Below are 16,307 nucleotides of genomic sequence, written 5' to 3'. Positions count from 1 at the left end.
ATAATTAGAAAAGAAACTAATGTTAATTTTTAGAAGCCTGTCTGTGACCCCTGGGGAGACCGTGCATCCCACTAGAGGGCACTCTAATAACATCATGATTGGACGTGCCCTTCACTTTGGGCCTGAAACTGTGTGGCGGCTAGACTTTGTGCAAGAACTTAAGAAACTGGGGCGCCTGGGTGGCTCAGTGGGTTAAAGCGTCTGCCTTCGGCTCAGGTCATGATCTTGGGGTCCTGGGATTGAGCCCCGCATCGGGCTCTCTGCTCAGCGGGGAGCCTGCTTCCCCTTCTCTATGCCTGCCTCTCTGCCAACTTGTGATCTCTCTCTGTCAAATAAATAAAATCTTTAAGAAAAAAAAAAAAGAACTTAAGAAACTGAAGATACAGTCTCCTGATCTCCTGAAACCCTTTGACTTCTGCTTCTTTCCTTACATTTCAAAGAGATTCCAAGGGTATTCGATAATCAGAAGCAAAGGGTAGAAAACGGAAAGAAAGTAAAGTGGAGCTCTTGCTCAATAGAAGAGAGAAACCATTTTTAGAAAGGTCACTAGGAAAACGAGGAACAGAGAGCACAATCCTGTTAATTACAGACATGAGCAGGGTTTTCTGTGTGCTCTCCTCATACATACCGATGAAGTATGTCCTATTGTGATTATTGTCATCCCTGTTTTCCAGAGGGGAAGCTGAAGTGAGGGTGGGTTCATGATGTCCAGAGTTACGTCGTGATAGATTACAAAAGTTGTGCGGAATTAACAAGTGGTGGCTTTGGACTTAGGTTGTCTGGGCTTCACAGTCTATGTTCGTTCGTGACCTACTTACCACACTTGAGGGATTCAGGGCAATGTCACATGGACTGCTGGGGTTGACTCCTGTTTCCCCCACACCCCGACATCCAGGGGAACGCGCCCATCCTCTCGTCTTACCTTAGAATGTCTGTTGAACCTCTTTTCATGCCAGCTTCCCGAGCACAGGTTCGGGTCCTCATCGCGTCCTGCCTGGCTAGTCTCCTGCAGCAGCCTCCTCCGGCCGCCGTGTTTATTTCAGAGCCGTATAAAACAATACATATTGTTCTGTGGTAGGGGCTAGGGAGAGTGGGGAGGCTGTTTTGCACCCAAATCCTTATTTTAGCCTCTGTACCCCCAGAGAATGTAAACTAAGATGCTAAGTGGATCGCTGCTCAATTGTGAGCTGGCATAGAGTGGTGTGATCTAAATAAAGGAGACTGGGGCACCTGGATGGCTCAGTTGGTTAAGCATCTTCCTTTGGCTTGGGTCGTGATCTCAGGGTCCTGGGATTGAGTCTCGAGTCCGGGGGGTGGGTGGTGTCCCTGCTCAGCAGGGAGTCTGCTCCCTCTCCCTCTGCTGTTCCCGCCGCGTGTGCTCTCTCACCACCCCACACCCCCGTCAAATAAATAAGCAAAATCATAAAAAAAAAAAAAATTTAGAGGAGACTAGAAAAAACTGTACCCTAGCCAGTAGCGCCCCGACCCTACATTTCCAGGTGCTTCTGCACTTAAAACTACAAGAAACTCTTGCTAACCCATAAATGACAGGTGCTTTGGTGCAAAAGAGTATGTCAACTGCTCACAGTAGAATTACCCTAGGTGGGAGTGGGAATCAGGGAGGAGAAGGGCAGCCAAGCAAATGTTGCTTTCCTTAAGCCGCATCTCTCCTGGGAATGAGTGGAGATAAGCGTTGAACAGGCATTCTCTCCCGTTACAGTGTTGCCCCCAGGGGAGTGAACACTGGCTTTCGGAGGCTAAAAAAAAAGTCTTAACCAATTATACAGGGCTGGGACTACAATGAGGCAAGTGAAGGGTCTAGAGCACAAAATATTAGGAGATGCCCACTCTTCGCGCCGCCTATGTGAGTGTGTACAAATACAAAAACACACACATACATAAATGTGTACATACTCGTTAGATGGAAAAAGAAAGAGATCAAAAGGGTCAGGCAAACGGGGAAAAATGTGGGGATTTTAAATTGAGTGGTCTGGATCAGCTTCTCAGCGAAGCTGATGAGCACCATTCCAAGAAAGCACCAGGGCACAAACCAGGGGGCTCCTGGGAGGACAAGTGTTCCAGGCAGAGGGAACAGTAAGTGCGAAGTGCGGATATGGCCGGTGTGTTGGCAGAATAGCAGGGAGCGCTCTGTGGCTGAATGAGGGGAGAGTCAGAGGAGATGAGGTCTGGCTAGAAGGTCATCTGTTCCATGGGAATGTGGGGAGACTCCGTGAAGAAGCAAGGGTGTACTGTCCGTCTCAAAAGCTTCACTAAAGGCCAAGGCCCACCAAGAACTGCTGATTGTTTGCACTTTGGGAAGTTCCGTCAGCTCGCAGCTGAAGTTTTCTCTAATGATGTCATTATTAATCGTTTAATAAATATTTTTAATATTTAATTTTAATATTTAAATAAATATATTTAAATAAATAAATAAATAAATCGGTTAATAAATCGTTTAATAAATCGATTAATAAATAAATCGTTTAATAAATAATAAATCGTTATGTCAGAGATCTTACTGAGCAGCGTGACGTGAGATGGTCACAGCTCGAGTAAACACTTCGGGCTGTGCCAGAGGAGAAATGTTTTCGTTCATTTTGTTGGTTATGTAGTAAAATCTGAAAATACAGTTCTTGGAAGAGTATCTGTTGTTCCAAGCCCTGAAGAGCCAATGTAATAACAAAACAATATTGTGTTGTTTGGGGTTCCCATATAGGAGTGCCTAGGCGTGGCGCCTAGTTTTGAATCATCTCTCTATGGAATAGTAATTCAATCTGAGGAAGGACGGCCACCAGATTACAAGTTTCAGCTGGATTTAGAATATTCCTGCAAGAGGGGGGCTGGTCGTATCTGTTTCAGATGCACTAATCAGAGATTAAGCCTTAATCTTTCCCATTCAACTTGGGGCGCATGTGTTGGAAGGAAATCTTCATTCGTGTTCCTGTAGTCACAGGTCTGAGACAAGTAGCCGCCTCCCATTTTAAGTTGTACGGGCCCCCATGGCATTCAAGAATGGGCAGAAAAATGAAAACACAGAAACGGTCAGCCGTGACCTCGCCTGGCTTGCATGCAGGTTGTTTGCTGGGAAGGTGATTTCAGGAATCAGGAGTGAAGGAACAGGAAGAAGGCATTAGAAGAAACAGAAAAGCCAATAAAGGGTATGTAACTGAGGTCATTGTTGTAGGCAGTGAAAGCTCAGGGTCATTGAATTTTTTATGTTGTTCATGATATGTATTTGAATGGCCATTTTAGCACACATTTGTAAGATCTGTCTGCTGTGATTGGTAATTATGATTACTACTCCAAACTTCAGATTCTGAATAATAATTGTCCAAGAAATACTTTCAAGTCTTTCCTTCATAGACTCTGCCTCATGGCTCTCAGATCCATTCCCTGTCTTTCCTCTGCTGTGCCTTATACCCCAGGGTCCTGACTCCTTGCACTATTCATGTTAAATCCCTGTTGTTGTGCTGCCTACCACTCATGGGTTCCAGACTGATCCCTGACTGATGGAGATTCCGTAATGATGTCATCAGTCAGTCTCTAAATATTTTTTTAAAAGATTTTATTTATTTGAGAGAGACGGGGAGAGTCAGAGGGAGAAGCAGACTCCCCGCCGAGCAGAGAGCCCGACTCTAGCAGATGCTCCAGTGACTGAGCCACCCAGGTGCCCCAGTCCCAAAATATTTTTGACCATCTACCAGATTCAGGGCCCTGGACTGTCGGATTCCTAGAGAATAATAAAGCATCAAGCCGTTTAGCGTCTAGTTGGGAAAATGAGATACACAGTAGAAAAGTTAAATAACAGTGCCCAATGGTGTGTGTCCGACAAGTGGCAGTGAGTGGTGTAGTCAAGGAATAAACCTTAAGATAAAAAGGAGAGAGCCACCTTCACTGACTTTTGTGGCCAGAGCATGCGCTAAGGGGTCAGAGGGCTGACCCAAGGAGGTTATCTTCTAAAACTCCCAATTTGGAAGAGGTGAAAATTTGGAATTTCATTTGAAATCACCTGATTTCTAAATGTTGGTAAGTAATGCAAACTTTCAAAAAATTTAGTGTGATTTCCACTTGCCTGGCCAGTGGGATAGAGCTTGCCTGGCAGCTAAACTGGAATCGTGAGCCAGTGGGATGCATGTGTTGAATGGATTACTGCAATGGGCCAGAAGGTGAATGTAAAGAACATTAAAGATCCTTTCCAATGAGAAGATTCTGGAGTTCTAATATTTTACTCACATATGAGGTGACCAAGGCCTGGGCTTAGAAGGGGACAACAACCATGGGAAGAAGGGACAGATAAGAGAGCAATTAGGGAATATTAATAATACCCTACATTTATATACTAATTTATGGTCAAGAGAGTTTGTGTTTGGAAGCAGGATAGAATAGAGATGCAGCGTTGGCTCTGAGATTGGACTGGCTGCGTTCAAATGTCAGCTGTACAGTGAGTTACTGAAGGGGCCCAGGACACCTTGCCCAGACTGTTTCTCCAGCACTCAAATGGACTGATGGTGATGAATTCACATATCTCACGGAGTTGTAGGCTCATTAAATAATAAATGCATATTGAGGCATTAAGGCTGGCTCATAGGAAGCACCAGCCACTGCTTATCACATGGACACCATCTCTCTTTAGTCCCTTGCAATAGCCCCATGTTACGGGGAAAGAGTACTTGGAGGTGGGAATTGGGGGGAAGGGAGGAGTCAGGGGTAAGGATCCAAGAGTGAGCGCATGATTTATACACTCCGCTCTACCGCTGAGATGAACTCTCAGTTTCCAGGCCCTTCACTTAACCCCTGGGGGATTTTTTTTCCCCCCCATAGAGGGTGTTTTCTTGCAGCTCATACTTTCTTTCTTTCTTTTTTTTTTTTAAAGATTTTACTTACTTGGCAGAGAGATCACAAGTAGGCAGAGAGGCAGGCAGAGAGAGAGGGGGAAGCAGGCTCCCTGCTGAGCAGAGAGCCCGATGCGGGGCTCCATCCCAGGACCCTGAGACCATGACCTGAGCCGAAGGCAGAGGCTTAACCCACTGAGCCACCCAGGCGCCCCTCATACTTTCTTTTTAAAAAAGATTTTATTTATTTATTTGACACAGAGAGAGAGACAGCAAGAGAGGGAACACAAGCAGGGGGAGTGGGAGAGGGAGAAGCAGGCTTCCTGCTGAGCAGGAAGCTCAATGTGGGGCTCCATCCCAGGACCCTGGGATCATGGCAGGTGCTTAATGACTGAGCCACCCAGGCGCCCTACGTATTTTCTTTCTTTCTTTTTTTATTTTTTTTAAAGATTTTATTTATTTATTTAAGAGAGAGACAGTGAGAGAGAGCGTGAGAGGGGAGAAGGTCGGAGGGAGAAGCAGACTCCCTGTGGAGCTGGGAGCCCTATGCAAGACTTGATCCCAGGACTCCGGGATCATGACCCGAGCCAAAGGCAATTGCCTAACCACCTGAGCCACCCAGGTGCCATGCATATTTTCTATAATAATAATAATAATAATAATAATGAACAGTTGGATTTCTGAGTATGGTAGGAAGAATAATGGCTCCTCAAGGAGGTCCCTGTCCTGATGTCTAGGATCTGCAAATACCTTAACCTTATATAACAGAAGGGACTTTGCAGGTGTGACGGAAGTTAAGTAGTGTGAGATTATCAGGGATTACCTGAGTGGGCAGGATCTAATCCTGGGAGTTCTTAAAAGTGGAAGAAGGCAGAGAAGTGAGAAGGATGCCCCAGGTGAAGGAATTCCCCCTTCCACTCCAGCCCACTGTTGCTGTCTTTGAAGATGGAAGAATGAGGCATGAACAAAGAAATGTGGGTAGCTTCTAGAATCTGGGAATGGCTCTCAATTTCCAGCCAGCAAGTAAATAAGTTACCTTGGTCCTACAACTGCAAGGAACCGAATTCTGGAGTGACGCAGAGAAGCAGGACTCAGTCCCTCCTAGAGCCTCCAGGAAGGAATGCAGCCTATTGATACCTTGATTTCCATCTGGTGAGACCCATACTGGACTCCCAACACGGAACTCTAACATCACACATATGTGTTGTCTTAAACCGCTAAGCTCATGGTAATATGTTACAGCAGCAACAGGAAGCTAATACACTGAGATTTCCATCTTAAATTATTTGGCAGATGTTACCAGTAACACCATCAAATTCAAGAACTCAAAAGGTATGGAAATGATGCCTAGTGATGAAGGGATTCTGGGATATATGGAGTTGGAGAGGCAAAGACAGTAAGGCATTCACTTGGCCTCATGGGATTGGGATTGAGGAAAGAAAGTGCCAGGGAGGTACGGAGGGTAATAGACTCTTGAGGGGTTCAGTTTCTTGAGATTCCAGTTCCTGCCTTTGGCTTTCATTGTAAGCACATGCATGGACATCATAATTGGAATATATGCACTTTGTTTTTAAAAAAAAATCACTAGAGTCATACTGAGTAAATTTTATAGACAGATCACAATAATTCTATTTATTAATTTTTAAAAAGATTTATTTATTTAAGAGAGAGAGGGAGCACGGTGGGGAGGAGCAGAGGGCAAGGGAGAAAGAAATTCAAGCAGACTCCCCACTGAGCGTGGAGCCCCAACTGGATCCCACAACCCTGGGATCATGACCTGAGCAGATACCAAAAGTGGGACATTTGACTGATGAGCCACCCAGGCGCCCCCAAGAATTTTATTTATTGACTTAAATTGAGAGTTTAATAAATGAATAATGCTTTAAAATGTGCTCTTTGTAAATTTCCAAAGGAAAATCTGAAAAATTTAAATGTTTTTCCTTTCTTTGTTTATGAATTCTTGTAACAATGGAAATGTTTTGTCTCCTAAGAATGGCATGGAGCTCAAGTTTATGACTCAGTGGAAATGACGACCACCTCTTTGGTCGTAACAAATGGGAAGTGAGTTAGGAGAGAGCCCAAGAGAAACAGGCTGATAGTCAGGAAAATGCAAGGCCTATGGGGGCGTCTCTATTTTGGACCAGGAGGCGTGATGTGGAGGATTGTAATGAGAGACAGAAAAAAGTGAATAAAATGTTAGTCACTAAGTAATCAGGCCCCTAGAAGAAAAAAAATGCTATAAGGACAAAAAAAAAAAGGACAAAAACAATTTAAAAGTCTCTGGCTTTTATTAGCCAGATTTCCTCCCTTCATCAGTGTAGATCGTTGCTGGGAGCCCTACACGTTTCCAAGATGGAAGAGGCCAGCTCTGCCTATGGGTCAGAGGACTTGGCAGTGAAGGAGGCTGGAACCATTGGCAGCTATGGTCAGCTGCTGGGCAAAATCGTAGAGGCAGCAGTATAAGCCTCTGCTGGCCTCAGACATCACTCTCCACCCCGCTTTCCTGTTACCAAACTCTTCCTCAGTGCCTTCATGCTCTTCCCGGCCCGTCCCACATTCCCGGCCCACTCCACCTCACCTGCCCACACTGGTAAGTGTCATTCTCAGAGGAGCCCATACTGAATGTTGATTCTTCCCAGTACTTTTCAGCATGGCCCAGTATGGTAGGTCTTCACCACACGATCCGAAGAATTCTGCCAACTGGAGGTAATTCATACTAAGGTGTGAACAAGTGATTTTCCCTTAGTGCTCCCAAGAGTATTTAAAAAATTAAGCTCCTTTTAACTCGACCGACTGTTTAAAGATTTTATTTATTTATTTGACAGGCAGAGATCACAAATAGGCAGAGAGGCAGGCAGTGAGAGAGAGGAGGAAGCAGGCTCCTCTGCTGAGCAGAGAGCCTGATGTGCGGCTCGATCCCAAGACCATGACCCGAGCTGAAGGCAGAGGCTTTAACCCACTGAGCCACCCAGGTGCCCCTGGACTGACTCTTTAATTGGTGGAATATTAAAATAGCCTGAGGGAGATACTGAAGGACAGAGACTGAGAGGAGGCACTTCCAATTAAATTGGGGCATCGGGACACTAACCATTCTGCATACATTTGCCTTTTTGGCTGCAGCGCAGTTGGGAACTGGAACACTCAATCAGTCTTGCTTTTAAGCCGAATTGTTTTTTAATGATCCCAATACCCTACCAGCACTTTGAAAAATAGGCTTGTGGAGCCTACCAGGTATGTTTCACTGTGCAATTTTAGTTTCCAAACATACGTATTCTTTTTTTTTTTTTTAAGATTTCATTTATTTATTTGACAGAGATCACAGGTAGGCAGAGAGGCAGGCAGAGAGAGGGGGCGGGGAAGCAGGCTTCCTGCTGAGCAGAGAACCCGATGTGGGGCTCGATCCTAGGACCCTGGGATCATGACCTGAGCTGAAGACAGAGACTTAACCCACTGAGCCACCCAGGCGCCCCCCTCCCTTTTTTTTAAGATCAATTTATTTCTCTTAGCGAGAGCACTTTCAAACGGGGCAGAGGGACAAAGAGAGAATCTCAAGCAGTCTCTCTACTGAGCAGGCGTGGGGCTTGATCCCACAACTCCGAGATGGTGTCCGAGCCAAAATCAAGAGTCAGACGCCCAGCCTACTGAGCCACTCCAGCATCCCCCAAACATACATATTATTTTTAAAATTGTATTTCAAGATACCTCTGTAGAAGTAATCTTTCCTTTGTAATTAAAAAAAATTAAACTTTCAAGGTAGTACCGCACATGGATGAGAGTTCGGGGGAGTAGCATTCATGGCTGCAGGGGGCTGTATAAATTGGTTTGTTTTCTGTATGGTATTTTGGCAGCCCAAATCAAGGAATTTCTTTTTTTTTTAAATTTTAAATTTTTTATTAACATATAAAATCAAGGAATGTCTGAGGGACGCAGCCAAGTATGTATTGCAAAAATTTAGCCAAAAATATATTTTTTAAAGATTTTATTTATTTATTTGACACAGAGAGACAGCGAGAGCGGGAACACAAGCAGGGCGAGTGGGAGAGGGAGAGGCAGACTCCCCGCCAAGCAGAGAGCCCGATTCGGGGCTCAATCCCAGCACCCTGGGGTCATGACCTGAGCTGAAGGCAGATGCTTACAACTGAGCCACCCGAGTGCCCCTAGCCAAAAGTATTTATTACAACATTGTTGATAATCATGGAAAACTGTACAACTAAAATGAAATTTGTGGTAGAAATTAATGGTACATCCAGTCACTAAAATGCTATACAGTGACCACAAGTTAAGTATTGTGGAAAATTGTTTAATGATAGAGAAGAATGTTCGGGATATACTGTCATGAGAAAAATTGGGATACAAATCGTTGATGTGATATGAACTTTCTCATACATATAAACACATATATCCATAAATCTATATACGTATGTAGATACACATATAAACATAGAGCAAAGCATATATGCCAAAATCTTAATGTCATTTATATTTGGGTGGTGAAATTATAGGTGGTTTTAATTTTCTTTTTTGTTTATTATCTGTAATTTATCTCAGGTTGTGCTAGTAAGTGTGTGCTGTTTTTCAGAGGAAAAAATAGAATTCCTTTTAAGGGATCTGAGCATCCTCTGAAAGTAGGTAACAGCGGTTTTTGTAGTTTATAAACCCAGAGGCATCTGATGGGGTTTAACTCCTAAGAAAGAAGTAGCGGCTTGTTAGGTGTAACGGGAAGGCTTTGCAGATAGGCGTACAAGGAAGCACAGTTAATGGAAGTTGCATTTATGCATATATATACCTTTACCTTTTTTTTAAAGATTTTATTTATTTATTTGACAGACAGAGATCACAAGCAGGCAGAGAGGCAGGCAGAGAGAGAGGAAGGGAAGCAGCCTCCCTGCTGAGCAGAGAGCCTCCCGGGGGCTTGATCCCAGGACCCTGGAATCATGACATGAGCCGAAGGCAGAGGCTTAACCCACTGAGCCACCCAGGCACTCCTATACCTTTACTTTTACAAATTGTTTTTTGAAAAAGATTTTTTTAAAAATTTTTTTGTTTTAGAGAGACGGAGATCCCAAGTGGGGAGGAGCAGAGGGAGAGGGAGAGAGAGCATCTTAAGCAGACTCCCCGCTGAGGGGGTTGGGATTGATCCCACTACCCTGAGATCATGACCTGAGTGGAAACAGTTCGACGCTTTACTGACTGAACCATCCGGGTGCCCCTTTATTTTTACAGATTTTAATGACTACCAGCCAGCAACTAAAGTTCTCAGTCATCATTTTCAGTTGCAAATATACTAAATCATTATATGACAGAATAGAGAGAACACTGTCACAGGTTAAATTGGAAGAATTGCTTCACCAGAGATGGGTCTGGAGAGAATGGAGTCGAGAAGCGCTGAGGACAGCCTGTGGAAATAATTGCAAAGTCATACGCTGCCCTCTTTTGGCAGCTATTTGCAATTCATTTCCATTCGCTTCTGTTAAAGCTGTTCATCTACAAATTCAGGCACAAACTAAACTAACTTTAAATCACCTTTTTTCCTCAACAGAGAATGCCGATAATTCCAGTCTGTTATCACCATCTGGTAAGACTGTTACTTCATGGCTTTGGGGAATTTCAGGAAAATAGTCTCAGTGTTCCTTTTTTTTTTTTTTTTATTTTATTTATTTGACAGAGAGAAATCACAACTAGGCAGAGAGGCAGGCAGAGAGAGAGGAGGAAGCAGGCTCCCTGTGGAGCAGAGAGCCCGATGTGGGGCTCGATCCCAGGACCCTGGGATCATGACCTGAGCCGAAGGCAGAGGCTTTAACCCACTGAGCCACCCAGGTGCCCCAGTCTCAGTGTTCCTCATGCAATAGGGCATGAGGTCAGGTACAGAAAAATTGCTTTTCTCCATGCAGGTTGATTTAATTCTGTCATTAAACGTGCACCTGAAAAGTCAATAGCGCACACAGACAAGAGGACAGGCAAATTGGTGCCCCCACATTTATGGACGAAGCTGAGGAATAAATTGTGGGTTTTCGTTTGGGGGACTGCTTAAGTTCTTCAATGTTATTTTTAGTATTCTCGTTCATAGGTCTCCCGTAGAATATTAAGAACATAAACCTGCCCAGTGTTCCTGTATATTTGAGGCATGAGATGTTCTCTTCAATATACTTCCTCAGTCACTTCTGAACAAATACTTTTCGAAGGGCTTAAGAGGGCTTAGCCCTCCTGAGAATGGGAAGGCAATCAAGAGAAATTTTTCACTAGGACCCTGTTGGCAGGAACCAGGACTAGAACCCACATTCAAGACTGCTAGCTGGAACCAGAACCGGAAGTCAGGGATAAAGTGGTCTAGCCCCATACGGTGAAAGCCGATGGGATAGTGAAGCCCCAGTAACTTACCCAAGGTCACACAACTCCCTGCCCCCATCAGGCACAGGCAGCACGTGGCTTTTTTGCCGCCTCCTTCTGCGTTCTTTCTGGTATACCATATATCGCAGAACAATCTTTTACCGTAAGGAGCCAGTCCATTCACATTCTGTCCTTAGTTGTGTCAAAATGAGCTTCTGCTGTTAACTCATTTAAATGAAACTCGTAACAATAGCTGTTACTTCTTGTGGACATACCACATGCTTAGGAGTCTCCAGACATCTCGTTCAGCTTCCAGTCTTGCAGTACAGGAATTACTATATCCACATTCTAGATGAGGAAACTGAGGGTCGGAGAAGATAAAACTTGATCATGTTCACACATTCTGTGGAGCCAAACTACTTGTGTTTGAATTTGGACACCACCCTCCACACCCCATTGCTTAGCTGTGTGACTTTGGGCAAGTTTCTTCACCTTTCTGGGCCTCAGTTGCTTGATCTATAAATTGGGGAATATAATAGTTTCTGCTTCATAGGTAGTCATAAAGATGAAAGGAGATGACCTATCCACCTGGCCCAGAGTAAACCCTCAAGAAGTAATAATGATCATTATTCTGAGTGATAAGGGGACGGGGTGAAGATTCAAACCGGGACTGCAAGCCTCCAAAGCCCAAGCTTTTTGGACTGAGCTAATTTGCCCCCTTGCTGTTAGGTTCCTAGGGTGCAACGAACCACTGTATTTTTCTCCTAGTACAGTAGCCGTCATCTGACTTAATCATGGTGACATCTTAGCAAAATCCTGTTTGCATGGAAACAGAGGATATGGAGATTTGGAGGCACCCACTGATTGCAGTCAAAGCCTGGGTCCTGGGTTCTCCGGGGCGGGGGGGGTGGGGGGGGGCGAGCCACACTACTAACTGGAACGGAACAGCCATAACACATCCAGGGACCAGCAGGGGGTTGTGCATACTGGCCTCTTCTCACCACTCATCACCTTTCAGAGGAGCAGATACTCATTCCTTAAAAACCAGCTTTGGCCAGTTATTTTGTTTTGCCCCAACAGCAAAGGATTCCATATCCACACTTTGAATCTTATTGCTCAGAAACCGTCTTATTTCTTAAGAAACACCCTTGGTGATTAAAAAAAAATGTAGTCAATGACAAAATATGGAAGCAATAATGTAAGACAGGGTGTGTGTGTTTCAGCCAACGCATGAGCAGTCTAAGACAGGCCAGCCAAGCGCCTTGACACACCCAAATGCTGTCCTTACCCACCGAAGACATCAGTCTGCCTCCTGCAGAGCTGGTGTTACTTGTAAAATGTTTGCGTTTACTTTTCCCGTGTATCTGTAGAAGTCAGGCCATAGGATCTTTTTAATACTTAAACATGCAAAATGTGTGTAGTAGATTGACCTCTTAGTGTAAGTGTATTTACTCCATGGGAAATTTAGAACTTGATTGTCTTAATAGCAGCCATATTTACCGGGAAAATGTGTTAGGTAGTACTGTACTGAGTGACAGCAAAGTTTTTTGTTTTTTTTTGTTTTTTAAATCAATTCACAATGGGAAGAGTGCCGGGCATTACTAAAAGAGTGGAGCCAATGTGCTCATATATTTCATAATTGTAGTTTGACAGTTATTCAAAGTATAAAATGTTTTCTTGAATTCTCTGGCTGAAAAAATTTTGAAGTGGTGTATCACATATTTTGCTGTGGTTCCAAAACTTATTTCTGTAATATTCCATAGGTAGGAGCAGGCTTTGAGGGATGAGTCTCAAGTTCTTTGTCTGTAAAATGAGACAGCTGTGCTCATTTCATTTCTTGGGGTTCTTTCTCTGCAATTCTCTGGTTAAGTGTACAGTCTCTGAGTGATTATGGGGCTTGGAGATTCATATTGGTCTGATAGCATGTTGTTTACTTCTTTTCATAATTCTATCTCAAAAGTTTTAACTCCGTAGAATTCAATAAATAATTGTTTCAAAATATTAATTTGAAAATTTTTTGTTTTTTTCCTCTTGCAGTTGAATCGTCTTTTGTTGGTTTTGTGCCCTACACCAATGGTACTCCAGGCAAGATTTTGAAAAAAATTCAAACCTAGTTTTAGCCCAATTTGTTAAGTTTTGGATTTAATTATGCCTTTTATTGGTTTCTCCCCCTCCTCGGGACAAAAGAGGTTGAAACTACAAGCCTAAATGGTAAGAATTTTTCTGAAGCAAGTGAAAATGGATAACCCTTAATATGAATATAAGTATAATGAGTGGTGTCGAAGGCTTTCATATTCAAATATGCTGAAGGAAAAACACCCCAAATCAAACAAATCCCCAGATCTGTCGACTCTGGAGAGTACCCTGAAGGTCTTGGTTAAATGAAAACATTCTTTTGGAGGGAGGCCAGCCCCCCACCACGCTAACAGTTCTGTGAAAAAGAAGAAATGCTGATCCCATCCTGAGTACCCTATTTCTCTTGCTTTCCAACACAATGCCAGCACATTTTATATGACAGATTGTTTAAATGTGGAAAGCACATCCAGTGACTTCAATGATTCGGCATGGAGTGTTCAAAGACAGCCCTTTTACAGATGATTTTATCAAATCTTAAGTAGCACGACATGAAGAAAAAATCCCAGCTTCTTCATGACACCCGAGAAGTGGGCTGTGTCACGTTCTGTGCGTTCCCCTCTGTGGGTAGGCAGCCTTCATCTTTGTGCAGCCCAAACCTAACCCTTTCCACAGTCCCTTACTTAGTTAAAATACAAATCTCATCACAGTCCTTTATTTAGTTAAAATAAAAATCTCTTGGTGGTTAAGGAGCTAAAGGATCCTAGATGAAATTCACACTGATCGAAACTGGTTTAAATTCATATTTGGTTTAATGGGATGGGCTCGATATTACTGTTTTTTATATTTAATGACTTTTTAAAGATTTACTTTTTTATTTATTTCACAGAGACACAGCAAGAGGGGGAACACAAGCAGGGGGAGTGGGAGAGGGGGAAGCAGGCTTCCCGCTGAGCAGGGAGCCCGATGTGGGGCTCGATCCCAGGATCCTGGGATCATGACCTGAGCCACGGCAGATGCTTAACTGACTGAGCCACCCAGGCGCCCCTACATTTAATTACTTTTTAAAGTGAAAGAACATCTTCAAAATAGCTTTGGCAGTAGTTTTTAGATCCATTGTATGTGGGTTTTTAAGTGTGATATTATGTGCCTTTCCCCCTTAAGGTTTCATCCAGAATAATAAATGACACCATGATTTCTATTTAAAGAAATAACAGTTAGAATAGATTTTCAATGGAATTTTAAGGGAAACAAGATCAAAATGAGGTTTTTTTTTCCCTAAAAGTCAGTTAAATATAATGTTTAAGAAGTTTAATTTTAAGCTAAAGCTACTTAAAGATTGCTTTATAGGAGTGTACCATCAAGCGTCTGCAGGGCTGTGTATTAAAGTTGGTATTAACTGGAAATATATCCCTTAGGGACTTGCAGTATAATGGAGTATAAAAGGGATAAAATATTAAACAACATAAGTGAATTCATTTATATCTAATAATCATAGAAGTGTTGCTGTATTTTAGACACATCACCTGTGTTTGGGAAACACATTTTAAAAGAATGAATACTCGTGTCTGAGGTTTGGAGAATGGTTGGTGTGTGGCGTGGTGGGCACCAAATACAGTTGATAGTGTCAGCCGGCTTTTGCAAAACTCTCTAGCTTCTCTAGGATTTGGGGAAAAGTGAAATGTTTAAGGAATCTAGAAGATGCATGTGTTTGTTAAGCGTATCAATAATTAGGCTTAATTTCCATTACTTTATTTCAGATGCTACTTCGAGTGTGTTATCCACTTTAAACAAAACAGGTAATACCAAGTTCTTTCTAAATACAATAGCTCGTCCTCTGCCTTCTTGGGTTTCTCACTTGTGTGGTCAGTCTTCTGGGTTGTTAAATGTTGTCTCCTTGCCTACTTCCTGTGCCTTCAATTGTTGATTTACTACTCATTTCACTTTGATAGGGTCATTCTGGTGTTATCATTTTCCTGAACTCCCTACATTTAAAATAACATTAAAAAATTATAATAATAATGTATCTTAGCTCATAACAAATGGAGAATATAGAAAAATAGAGTGAAAAAAGTAGAAATCATCTCTAATGTTACTTTTCTAAGACTGCTACTGTTAATCATTTGGTATATTTCCATTCATGATCATATATACATATGCAGTGTGTGTGTGTGTGTGTGTGTGTGTGTGTGTCTTTTACACAATAGTCATAGTGTATATAGCTTTTTATGTTTTGCCCTTTTGATTTCATATTAAATTATAAGTATTTTCAGCTGTCTGTTACTATTAGTGACTTGATAATATTCCATTATGTACCATATGTTGAACATTCTTAAAGCTGTTTCTACTTTTTTAATAGAAATTGTTGCAATGAACATCCTTGTGCCAACATTTTGCATTCATTCCCGATTTCCGTAGGAAGCATTCTAAGGATTGGATGTAATGGGTTAGCGGTTGGCGAGTATTTTAAGGTCCTTGATATATATACTGTTCAGTTACCTTCCTGAAAGCTTGTACCCAGCAACATTCCTGTCAGCAGTGAATGAGGATATCCGTGTCACCGTACCTTTGCTGAGAGCTGAGACTATATCACATATTATCAGAGCTTTCAATTCTGTAGGTTCTGTTTTACAGTCTCGATTAGTGAGGTTGAACATTTTTCCCCAAAAGCACTTTTGTTTCTAGAACCGGAAGTTCATTTCACAGATGTGTTTTGTTTGCTCTGGGAAGGATGGTATCGGGGCAAACCAAATACTATATGATAATGCAAAATACTGTCAGCATCTGTAATGACCACCAGTCATTACCCATGAGTCAGTCACACACTGAAACGGGAACTCATCAGTCACACATAACACAATCGAGGTTTCAGAAGCTGGTAGTGTAACGTTATCATTCTTAAGTGCTTCTCCAAGATCTGAGCTTTGTGTTCTCTTCAGAATTGGCCACTCACCCAGGCAAACAGACCTTTGCAAATCTGTGCCCCGATCACAGCCTCTTCTAATTGGCCATCCTTAGGGCAAGGATTTCTAAACCTGGTTCTCCGTTATCTGAGAAATGAACCCAACATACTCT

The 16,307-nt window shown here is 42.8% G+C and overlaps 1 protein-coding gene across 3 annotated transcripts in view; it reads left to right on the top strand.

The window, feature by feature from the left end:
- ADGRG2 (adhesion G protein-coupled receptor G2) overlaps positions 1 to 16,307 on the top strand; it is a 137,592-nt gene that overhangs the window by 79,010 nt on the left and 42,275 nt on the right. For all 3 annotated transcript variants that reach the window (XM_045996496.1, XM_045996494.1, XM_045996495.1), the window contains 4 exons: positions 10,372 to 10,407; positions 13,197 to 13,235; positions 13,347 to 13,370; positions 14,993 to 15,031. In XM_045996496.1, coding sequence (XP_045852452.1) covers positions 10,372 to 10,407; positions 13,197 to 13,235; positions 13,347 to 13,370; positions 14,993 to 15,031 — 138 coding nt within the window. The remainder of the gene's footprint in view (positions 1 to 10,371; positions 10,408 to 13,196; positions 13,236 to 13,346; positions 13,371 to 14,992; positions 15,032 to 16,307) is intronic.

Source organism: Meles meles, chromosome X, assembly GCF_922984935.1.
Source record: "Meles meles chromosome X, mMelMel3.1 paternal haplotype, whole genome shotgun sequence".
Taxonomy (NCBI): Eukaryota; Metazoa; Chordata; class Mammalia; order Carnivora; family Mustelidae; genus Meles; species Meles meles.
This window is presented reverse-complemented; position numbering and strand designations above follow the sequence as displayed.